The 12,045-nt window shown below is 40.5% G+C and overlaps 1 protein-coding gene across 1 annotated transcript; it reads right to left on the bottom strand.

Moving 5' to 3' along the window:
- Positions 1 to 8,427: 8,427 nt before the first annotated feature.
- On the bottom strand, positions 8,428 to 10,755 carry CAV1 (caveolin 1, caveolae protein, 22kDa; the record flags this gene model as incomplete). The annotated part of the gene is made up of 1 exon (XM_008938254.1): positions 8,428 to 10,755. A coding segment is annotated over one exon (351 nt), but the record flags the coding sequence as incomplete, so codon positions are not given.
- Between the last annotated feature and the right edge of the window lie 1,290 nt (positions 10,756 to 12,045).

The raw sequence follows: 12,045 nt of genomic DNA, 5'->3' as shown, positions 1-12,045 counted from the left end.
GGAGCCCTTGGCCTCTCCTCAGGCATTTTATAGAGATAGGTGGGAGTAGAAAGGGTCCTGATCTCATATTTTGGTCTCAGCTTTGACTTCTTCAAGACCTCTGTGTTCTTGATTTGTCTCAAAGCTATTCTGTGCGGCCTGGAGACACAAACTTCAAGGCACCCACTAGTGGAGAGGTTACATTTGCTCCGGTCCCAGCTTTCACCTTCAACCTCCATCCAGAATTCATTACAGAAAGGTAACGGCACCATGATGAAAGCTTTCTACAAATCAAGCCCATTTTCAGCCAGGCTTTTACATAATGTCAGATGCCTAAGTTCTCCGAGCAAACTGTATGAGACCACACTAGATTAAGACAGGTTTATGGTCAGGCTGGATTATCATTTTGGTCAGGAGATATTTTGTTAGCCAATGATTTGCTCTTGCACTGTACAACCTCTATATGACTTTGTGGCTTGCTGTAATATTCCTCTTAGAAACCAAACCCAAGATTTTTATACAATAGCTGTGATGACTAAATAGATTAGCAACTTTGAAGTAAAGTATCTTATACTAATTTTTCAGTCAAAGTTTAGATATTACACTTATTCTTTTTATTATTCTTTTCTGCATTTTTTTTTGTGTGTGTGCTTAACTACAAAACCAGTTACCAGTAGAAGAAATGTGAAATAATTCAGTCTAACTCCAGTTAGATAAACAGAGCTTATTGTCATAAGTGCCATACATTAGAGAACCACAGAACACAGAGTTTAAATTCCCATCACATTTGCCATGATTGCATCACTACTCTCTGGTTATGGAAGGGTTTGCATGGCAGAAGTGGTTCCAATTTCAGTCCTAGGCTCACACGGCACAGAAAATACCAGAACAATGGTATCAGTGTTGGAAGAGGTAAGAACTAAAAAATTCTGCAACCTCTATCTTTACTACACTAATGCAGGGCAATATGAAAGCATTTTTACTTCTGTTGTGTGTATCAATATTTATTCTGTAAACAGACAACTTGTTTTGTGAGAACTATTCCACTTCATACCCTTTTCCAAGACTATTGAACCATCTTTAGAAATACTCAGATGTGTTTTTTGCCAACTATTTGCACCTGTTACATTCTTTATGCAGAATTAAGTCACTGACTGTAAAGCTCCTAAGGGACTTATGCTCTGCCTTAGAAAATAATTTGGTGTTTATACATACTAAAATTTGATAGAATGTGCCATGAAAAGGGATCAGCATGACTGCTCCTCTAGACTGCAAGTATCCTTGGTTGACAAAACTGTTTTTTTCTTGAGAATTTCATCAACAGCAGCGTTTGATAATCCAGCAGGACAGCTTCTTTTTGGGGAGCAATTTAAAATTTGCATTTAACACCCGTAGTGTTCATAGGGCCACAGCAAGTAGCATCATATACTGAAAGAACTGGATTTGATACATAGGTATTTTCTGATGACATGGGTCATTATCTAAGGGACATTTGGAAACAGAGCACTAGAACTCAACAGAGAGCAATAAAATGGTTAGATAGTCATTTTTTACCCACTTTCAAGGTGATTTCTTTAAAGGACTAAAGGCTTTTTGCTTCTGTTTTTTTCTAAATAAAGACAAAAAAGCATGTAAGCTCCACCTAGAAGGCTGTGAAATAACTATTGAACAGGGAGAAGGGCAGCTGGAGAGTGATTTTATTTGCATAAGCTTTCCAGAATCATCTTTATCCATAATCGTCTATATAACTGCTGGAAGCTCATTCTGAAATAGAGGGAGAGTAGAAGACAGATCAAAACAGAAACAAGGCAAGGAGTTTCTTGACGACTTCTGCAAGATGCAGACCTGCTGCAGACATTATGACGAGCTATTATGGAAGTAGTTTTAGAGGGAAAGAAATACCTTGAACTGAAGCTGCTAAGCAGAGCAGCAGGTCTGTGTGAATTCCCTGTAAGTCCCTTGGAACTAGTGTGGTAGGGCTGGTGATGTGTTTATGTGAATGAAGGAATTCCTGGATATCGTGCTGATATAACTGCTCTTGGTGAAATAGGGAGAAGGGCTGGCTGAAGTGACAGTAGTGACCACAGAAGGGCAGTAGCCGAGCCAAGTAACATGGTTGTGGCTGTGAAACTACATAAAAAGTTTAGTGCAAAAAAATACAGCATGCGCTTTTAATCATTGCTAATACAAATATATGATTAATTCAGCATTGTTATTCCTTCCCAAGTTTATTTTACTTTCCCTGGTTTCTACACAGGCTTAATCTTCTAGATGAGAAATATTGCTTATCAAAAGAGTTCAGAATGTCTCCAGCACTCAAGGTGAGGGTTGCAACTGGAGGATTTTGCCAGCTCTAATTGGAATCCCTCTGCATTTAAGCTCAGTTCTTGTTGCCATCAACAATAGGATGGCTTTGAGTTTCATTCCTCAATAATCCATGATTTAACAATTACGAGTATTTTTTTCTTACTTTGGATGACTATCCACCAACAGGACAGCTTCAACTGTAAAATTCCTAGTCTTTCAGCCAGGAAGGAGTAAACTGATATATGGAGAGGTCCAAGTGTTTTGGAGAACTCTCCAACAGAAAGCCTTTCTCCACTCCACTGAAGAGCTAGGCAGTGCTGGCTTTAACCTCTCTGTGCTGAATACTGGCATTCGGTCAGATAAATCTGCAACCTAGAGGAGTTAATCTGTATTTTCAGTGGCCTTCCTCAAAGGGTGCTTGTTAGAGACACACAAAGGAATTTTTTTAACTATAGAAATGATGCACCAAATACACTCAAATTCAGACCAAAAGATCTAGTCCTGCTAAAATCTGACAAAACAAGCTCCAGCTTTTTGTTCCTAAGCATCTTTTTTTTTTTTTTTTTTCCCCCACAGAGTTCTTTGGACTGTTTCAGAAACTCACTATGGATGAAATGAGCAGAATTTTAGCTGCTTCCAAATGGGGTTGAATCATTGTCTAACAGGGAGTAGCAACACCTGCTCTTGTTAAGAGAATACAGCTGAATTGATGGATGTCTGTTAACAGTTGGAGTCAACACATTATGAAATAAGAGAGAAAATGCTGTACAAGCCAGAAGATTAAAAGTCAGGAGATGAGAAAGTATGAACAAACATCAAAGGCACTTGTCTAAACCTACAAGAACTCATATGCTCTATTCAGTTGTCAGTTCCTATTATTGGGATCTTTACTGTCCTACAAGGAACCTAGACTACAATGGAGGATTTCTGTCAGTGAGATAAAATCTATCTGTAAAATGATTAGCCTGGCAAGACAGCACATATTTATTGCAAGGAGCACAGGCTAAGCATTTCCCACCAGCACATTGGGTCTGGGCTTCAGGATTGCATGCAGAGAGTTTTCATGCATAAGCCTGACTGTTGCTGGCAGCATGGGGTGATTCCCCAGCCTGGTTCCCTGTGTGCTTCTCCAGAATGGGAAGCAGCTTCTACACCTGGTTGACTGCTCAGTCAGGCTCCTACTGTGTGAATCTGGTCATACATAGACTCATAGAGTCATTTTGGTCAGAAGAGATCTTTAAGATCATCAAGTCCAACTGTAAACACAGCACTGACAGGTGACCACTAAACCATGTCCCTCAGCACCACATCACTTCCCTGGGCAGCCCGTTCCAGTACTTGACAACCCGTTTGGTGAAGAAATTTTTCCTACTGTCCAATCTAAACTTCCCCTGGCACAACTTGAGGCCATTTCCTCTTATCTTATTGGTTGTTACTTGAGAGAACAGACTGGTACCCACCTTGCTACAACCTCCTCTCAGGTATTTGTACATAGCAATATGGTCTCCCCTCAGACTCCTTTTTGCCAGACTGAACAACCCCAGTTCTCTCAAGATGCTTCTCCTTGTGCTCTAGATGCCTCACCATCTTGGTTGAACTTCTTTGGACACGCTTCATCACATTAATGACTTTTTGTTGAACTTCTTTGGACACGCTTCATCACCTTAATGACTTTTTGGTAGTGAGGGACTGAACACAATATTCAAGGTGTGGCCTCACCAGTCCTGAGTACAGAGGGATGATCACTTCCTAGTCCTGCTGGCCACACTGTTTCTGACACAAGCCAGGATGCTGTTGGTCTTCTTGGCCACCTGTGCACATTGCTGGCTCATCTTCAGCCAGCTGTTGAGACACACCCCCAGCTCCTTTTCTGCCAGGCAACTTTCCAGCCACTTTTCCCCAAGCCTTTAGCATTGCATGGGGTTGTTGTAATTCAAGCACAGGCAGGACCCAGCACTTTGCCTTGTTGAACCTCATATCACTGGCCTCAGCCCATCAATCTGTCTTGTCCACAGCCCTCTGCAGTCTCCTTACCGTCAAACAAATTGACACTCCAACTTAGGTTGATGTCAGCTGTGAACTTAGTAAGAGTGTCCTCAATCCCCTTGTCCAGATCATTGATAAAGACGTTAAAGAGAACAGGCCCCAGTTCTGAGCCCTGGGGAGCACCACTTGTGACCAGCTGCCAACCAGATTCAGCTCTGTTCATCACAACTCTCTGGGCCTGGCCATCCAGCCAGTTTTTTATCCAGTGAAGCATACGACCATCCAAACCATGAGCAGCCAGTTTCTCCAGGACAATGCCGTGGGAAACAGTGTCAAAAGCTTCACTAAATTCTAGGTAGACAATATCCACATACCATGTGCAAGGTAAGTTCTGACTTGTCAGTGCATTTAAACCTAGCTCTGCCTGACCATACCTGTGGTCTTTGCCCTGGACAGTCACACTTAAATAGAAATTTGCATGTCTTGATGATATATTAATACCTTGGTTACTGCTGTCTCTATTGGTGCCTGTCACTGCACTGTTCATATTTGCTCTTCTATATGATTCTTTTTCAGTTCAGAATTTACCTGCAGAATTACAGGTAGGAATTAAAGAAAAGTATGCAGAGTCATCCCTCTCTTTTTTTTTTCCTTTCGAAAGTCTCCATCTATCACTTCCAGATGGAAGTGCACCTGCTGTGCACAGCTTCTCCTCATTCACTGTGTGAAGGGCAGACCCAGGAGATTGTTTCATCCTCTTGTTCTCTCTATTTAATATACCCACCCCTTTTGACAACATTCTTATTTTTTCCTCTTAGCACCAGCTAGTTAGTTTCCATGTTACCTGCTGTGCACAGCTTCTCCTCATTCACTGTGTGAAGGGCAGACCCAGGAGATTGTTTCATCCTCTTTTTCTCTCTATTTAAGAGAGGTTGCTGGAGATTGGCAGGCTTCAGTTTTGATGCGTAATAGTCACAGATGAATGCCTATATCCTGACAGTTGCCAGTAAGTTACATAGCTACAGATCGCTTGGTCCTTTAAGGTTCCTCTGAGCCAATCCTCTGGTGTAAACCATTTTGTAGCTCAGAATAACTAGATGGGAAAAGATTGCCTGTGCCTGGGTATGCTGTAGGGGTACTCCATATCCTGGATAAAGGTTCCGAGATATGATCAGCCAAGAAGGTCACATCTATGACAGCCTTAGAGTTAAGCTAAACCCTGGGTGCCAAAACAATCCATGAGAGCTGTTGTCAGTCTACAGAAAACAGAAGAACCTAGGTCCCTAGTGTTCCAAGCTGGAAAACAGAATTATCTCTAAAAGTGCCAGCACTGGAGACCATAATGCCTTTGTTCCCCTCCACACTGATGACTGCTTGATGGAAAGGAGAATCTGGATTCTGAAGACTTTAGACCAATAATGATATCAAAAAGCTCAGGCAGTGCCTTTAACGTGACCTTGCACCTTCTGGAAGCCATCATGCCACATCAGGGGTCTATGATTAGTTCCTGTGCAGTACACAAGGAGCCTTGGTCTTATAAAAACTGGATGCATAGTAGGCAGCATACTGAGCAGTGAGCAGCTTAAGTTTACACCTGGGAGTGCAGTGAGAGGAGCTTAAAACTCTTCTATCTCAAGGACTGAGATGCAAGGTCAGAAAGGTATCATTTTCCAGCTCTTGTTAGTGATCCACAAGAATACCTCTCATCTCCAGTTCCTGCAGAAGAAATTGCCAGCCAGAGGAACATCTCATTTGTACATCCCAGCAGTGTCTAGGTGTAACCTGGGCACACTTATGGTGAGTTTTACTGACAATTATGTGCCAAGGAATTTCACCTGTCTGCAGGGTTATGTAAATTCAGGTTCTCAGAACAAAAGCAAATTACATACTGGCATTTAGCCTATGGCCTTTTGTGGATTGTGGCAATAAAATGTGCCTTGACTATGAGAGAGGACACAGGCTTGTATTGAGCCTAATCACTCTCTTCCCACTTTTGCCATCCTTAGTAAAAGCAGTTGCAAACCTAGTTAGAATAGTGTGTGTTTATATATTGTCATAGTTATCAAATGTATAACATTTCACCCTTGTGCCTTCGGAAGGCCATATAGAGAAATGCATCTTGAAGACTCGATGTGGTAGTTATGTTACACAATTGAAATTTTAATTAAAAATTCTACAGAAGAAAGCAAGATAGAAATAACATAACCTGCATCACATGGTATCCCAGTGTCAGATAACATGAAGTGGGAAAAACAAGGTTTGTAAGAAATAAATGAGGATAACAAAGGAGTTCTAGCTTAGCAAAGACACTTATTTGGTGCCTGCTTAAAATGAAGGAGCCTGCAGCAGATGCACAAGGCAAGGAAAGCAAACAAGTGAACAGAGAACAGTTCTACTTTAACCTAAGAGAGGGTCAAAAGGTAGCTTGGGTGAAGCTATGGAAATTGTCTATCATTAATAAAATCCTATAGTTTGTCATTATATCTGACACTTCATTCCGATAAATATATTTAAAAAAATATTCTGTATTTTCTTTGTTCTTAAACAATTAAATTCAGAACGATCAACCACACAACCAAGCAGTTCACGCTCTCATTTCTCAAAACTTCAGTGCTCCAGCCAGTTTTAAGTGGAGTGTTCAGTTCCCCACATCTTGTCTCAAGGTATTCAAAGGAAAATGGTTCAAGCTAAATGGCACAGTTTAGGAACTGGTGACCCAGAGGATGAGCAGAGTGGCCAGCAACAGTGAAGAAAATTTTCTAGTAGGAGTAAAAAGTGCTGTTGAACCCACCATAACCACGTGTCCTGAGGCAGCTTGTAACACTGACTTTCATATCTGGTAGTGTAAGATGTCTACACCATATTTACAGCCATGATAGGAGATTGCCTGATGCCACTGTCTAACAGCTATTGTCTAGTCCCCCAGTAGACAAGCCTGGACTTTGCTATGAGGTGTATTGTAGATGTGATACCAGTCTTGAGTGTTGCTGCATTGAGAGCCTGGCAGGAGCACAGGTGTGAGATTCACCCACAGCCCAACCCTGTGACTGCAGCCCAGTGAAGCATCAGGGACAGGGCAATTGTATGAGCAATCTACACATCTCTCCCATGAAGAGGGTTGGACACTGACATTGGAAATTATTAAGATGAACAGATGTGTCTGTCCGAAAATTATGTCTTTTTGCAAAAGCAAGATGCTTTTGAGTAGTAGAATGCTCAACTGTTTTACTTTCTCATTACAACTCCTTTTTACCTTTTAAAGTATTTTAAATTTTCTCACAATTCCAGTCCACAATGTCCAGTTCAATGTACTATTTGCTATCATTGGACTATTAACTACCATTAAAGACACCATTCTGCTATTGGAAAACATATGACAGCCTACTTTAAGCTGGTATCTGCCATCTGCACATTAAAATATGGTTACCAGCTTTGTAGGCCAATAGCCTGTTTCGCTGGACTTTTGTGCACTAGGTTAACGGTGTGACAGGTATTGTGCAATAATCCCAGAGAAAAGAACTGTCCTGTCACAAGTTAGGGCTATAGATGGCTGGATAAAAGCTGTCATTCCCCTATTTCCATACATTAAATGCTTAGGCTAATGAGCTTTTATTAGGAACAATCCTGCTTCCACTGGACTCACACTGAAAGCTTTAAACAATTTAAACTTCAGTTTTTCCAGAGCTACCTGGAGAATCCGAATTTGGAATTGCCAAAGTATTTGATATAAAATGAACTATAAACAGCTCATTGTATTATGATATCATTCTGTTTATTGGATGTTAAAAACATCTACAAGTAAATGTCATTATCCTAATCTGAAATGTAGGGAAACTGAGGAACAAGAAAGCAATAGGAGTTATCATTAAGCATTTAAACAAGCTTAGGCTCCATATCCAGTGCCATGTTCACTAGTTCTACTGCCTACTTACTTAGCAGCAGAAATAATTTACTTGGGAGAAAAATGTCATTTTTTGTTGTGGAGAACATCCTGAATCAGATCCTGAACCACAAATTAAGACTGTTTTGTGCTTTCTTGAGAAACAAATGACATGGCTTTCTGTTTGTCAAGGAATATTAGGCTCTTCTTCCTAATATGAGATTTGTTCACAATTTTCAAGGAAAAAGAAGTCAGACAGGAGCTACCATTAAGTATCTTTTTATTGTAGTCTTTAATGTACATGCAGAATTAAAAAAAGTGTCAGTTATAACTGTAAGCATATAACAATGATGAAAATGCCTTGGATCAGCAATGTATTTGGATTAGGGACTAATAACTCTAAGTGAACAGACATCTTTCAGGATATACAGTTTATATGGTAAATCAAGAAGGTTTTCTTCAGAGTGATTTTTCTCATAAAAAGATAAAATATTTGTTTACAATCTCATTTTGTTTTAATACTGAAAAAAATCTATAATAGTACACTCTTCATTATGTACATAGAAAAACATAAAACTATATCCATACCAGTGTCTGTTTTAAATGCAAACAATAGTAGTTAATAGCTTTGTAATTTTTTTGTGCACCCTCGCCCTCTTCCCTCCCCCCCTCCATTAAAAAATGCAGCATTTCCTAAAGTTCTCAATGCTTTGGCAGAAATTGAACCGAAGGCACTCCCGTGTTAGGTAAAGCAGTGTGTGAAATATCAGCGCTAACTAAAAAAGCTGTAGGTGTACCAGGCAGCTCCATGCTCATCCCAAGGGCCAAACCTTGCTCTCTCCAGTCAAGAGCTGGTTTGCTGGAGCAGGCTCAGGCCCCAGCGTGGTTTACAATAAAGCTGATGAGCCTCACAACTCTTTTTACAAATGCTTCATGCAAACCATATGAGGCTGCAGAGAGGGTCTCTGCACACAGTACTATCACGAGGGCAAAAAGCTCCTGCAGGTCACAGCATCAGAACATGTCGCAAAGGCTTTGCTTTCTAGGCCTTGCCCTTTGCAACATGGTAGTTTCACACAACACCCTCTGTTTAAGACTTCCTGATGCTGCAGCTCAGCTAAAAAAGAACAAACCAACCCACAAATGTGAAGTTTCTAAACCATCGCTTGTGATGGATTTGTTTAGACTCAGCAAAGCCCCCTGAAAATGACCTGTGTACTAGTGGCATGCTGACTTCTGCTGATAGGGAAATTCTGAAAGCTGACAGAAAAGTCTCTCTCAGGGGCAGCTCTTCCTTGGCTTCATGTGGCTTACTTAGCACACCTTTGCTTCTCTTGTAACTCAGGTTATCTCTGGCATACCTGTGATATGGATTTATATGAATACTTTGCAAAAAAAACAAAGAAGCCTACAACATGAGCACCTAAATGCTCACTAAGGGATGTGTCATAAGTCACAGTCAGGAAAACATTTCCATAATGACCAGTTTTAGTTCTCAACTGCTGTTTGCTTCAGCAATCCTAGCAAGGGTTGAGAAACGTCTGGATGCAACTTCCAAAAGAAAATGCGAGAGAAAGGCACTGACTGAAGCTTTTCACACACTTGAAAAGCTTACTTGTGTCAATGTTTCCAACCTGAAAAAGTGTTAACTTTCTGGGACATACATTAGTTCAGTAATCTGTTTACTTAACTAATTTATTCCTAGTGCACCATATCTGACCATGACTGTAAAGAGCTGCAGTCAACTGACAAACCAATTGAAAAAGAACATTCTGCTAAAACCTGCCAGCTGGTCACGTTCTTTCTGCTGCAATAGCTCTGTGCTCTTTGGCCACAATAAAATGAATGGCTTTACAGTGTTGGAAAGCATTTTTGTCGTTCTTCAGTATCACTGTGGATTTATCTCACAAGGAATGAAGGGTAAGATAAAAAGGCATCCAACAACACTTCAGTCTCTAAATTGAACAGCCAGCAAAATAATATGCAGCTGGCATGGAAGAATAGCCATTTAAGGTTAGTTTTAAATGCAGACTGAGGGAGAAAAAAAAAAGAAAAAAAAAAGAAGCAAGTAGTCCAGTAAGAATAAACGGTAGAAAAAGAAACTGAGCAAGTGATTCTTTGTTTTGGGCCAGTATATCCACCACCAGTTGCTGTATGTTGCTTTGGGAAACATGAAACTGGCACCAAAACACTCCAAACAACACAAAACGCCCACCTCCTTCCTAGGCTGATGGCTCTCCTTGAAATGTCCCTCAAATCTCTTTCCGTACTGTGGCTCGGATGCTGCTGAACATTTTGCCTATGGCCTCAAACAGTGGGTCGCAGAACGTGTGGACGCCGATGGAATAGACACGGCTAATGCACTGGATCTCAATCAGGTAGCTCCTTATGCATGGCACCACTGCCCAGATGTGCAGGAATGACAAAATGGCAAAGTAGATGCCCCAGATGAGAGCCAGAGGAATGCCAAAGATTGCTGATAGCAAACGATAAAACCAGTATTTCGTTACAGTGAAGGTGGTAAAACTGGCCTTCCAAATCCCATCAAAGCTGTGTGTTCCCTCTGGCTCAGCAATCACATCTTCAAAATCAATCTGCAGCAAAGAACACAAAGTCAGGTAAGTCAGACGTTCACATCAAGAGTGGATTCCAGAACCAGCTTTCCTGGAGAGCAATGGTCCTCCACAACAAAACGCTGAAGCACTTATTTCCTGCATCCCAACACAATTCAAACCATTTTAACACATCATTTAAGCCATGATTCTTCAGTAACTATCTTTTCCCAGGGACCACCAGGGAACCTCAATGATTAGCTCAGAATTAGACACTTCTAGATAGAGATGTCCACAAAAATGAATATATTTTCTTCATCTCCTAAAGCCCTACAGGTATGCAGTGGCTTGAAGCCTACCTACGGGACAAACCGGGTGAACAGAATCATCATGCTTTCATTACCCAACCTAACTGTTTCACATCTTTATGAATGGAATAAGTGCAGTCGCTATGACTTTTTACACATCTCAAACATATGTCAATAAAATGTGTTTTATTCATCTGAATTTTCCCATCCTTCTTTATAGAAGCTTTGCTGAATTTTGACAGTCAACAAATGGCGAGGCTATTTAAAGATATACTTTGAAATAGGCGTAGTTATACTCAGCAGACTGAAAAATAAAATGCTGGATTTTGATCTGCATCAGGTGGAGCTACTGCTTAGTCTGAAAAGGTTAGAGAGCTCTTTCATCTTATTAAACATCAGGAGGCTCTTCCCATTAGAGCCATTTTGTTCTAGCGTATCCTGTTTATGTGATAACACTGTTCATGAAAGACATGGCCAGGTGAACATATGAATATTTAGAAAGAACACACTCTTCCACATACTTCATAGCTTTGACTATTCATAAATTGTTCAAAGAGTCACCTAAGGAAGCAGTGCATTCCAAGAGGCATATTTTACCGTGCTCTGTTGAAATACTGAGCTATTCAGGAAGCTTAATTGTCATAACATTTCTATTAGAAAATTAACAGAATTGTGATGATAGCTCAGATCCATGTCACACAAACGTGTTTGATATAAACCACAATACAGGATATTTAATTTAGTTAGCACAACCAATTGTATAGGTATTGCATTCAACAGGAAAGAGAACATTGCAGCATTGTTCCTCTGCAAGAAACTACGTGACTGTTTAAATCAGATGGAAGAAAAAAAAGAATTGTATTTCTGGGACTGGATCCTAAAGTAAGATGATAATGCTGCCATAAGTGAAGATTTAAGGCAGCAGTATAAGTATGATATGGGCCAGTGGCCTCCAAAAGTCGGGCAACAGTACCTTAGCATGGGAAGGACATGTCCATTCAGTGTGAAGTATTACTTCTACTGTAGGATAAAG

This window comes from Merops nubicus, unplaced genomic scaffold (genome assembly GCF_000691845.1).
Source record: "Merops nubicus isolate BGI_N331 unplaced genomic scaffold, ASM69184v1 scaffold7044, whole genome shotgun sequence".
Lineage (NCBI taxonomy): Eukaryota > Metazoa > Chordata > Aves > Coraciiformes > Meropidae > Merops > Merops nubicus.
The sequence above is the reverse complement of the archived record's forward strand: the minus strand, read 5'-3'. Positions and strand labels throughout refer to the sequence as shown.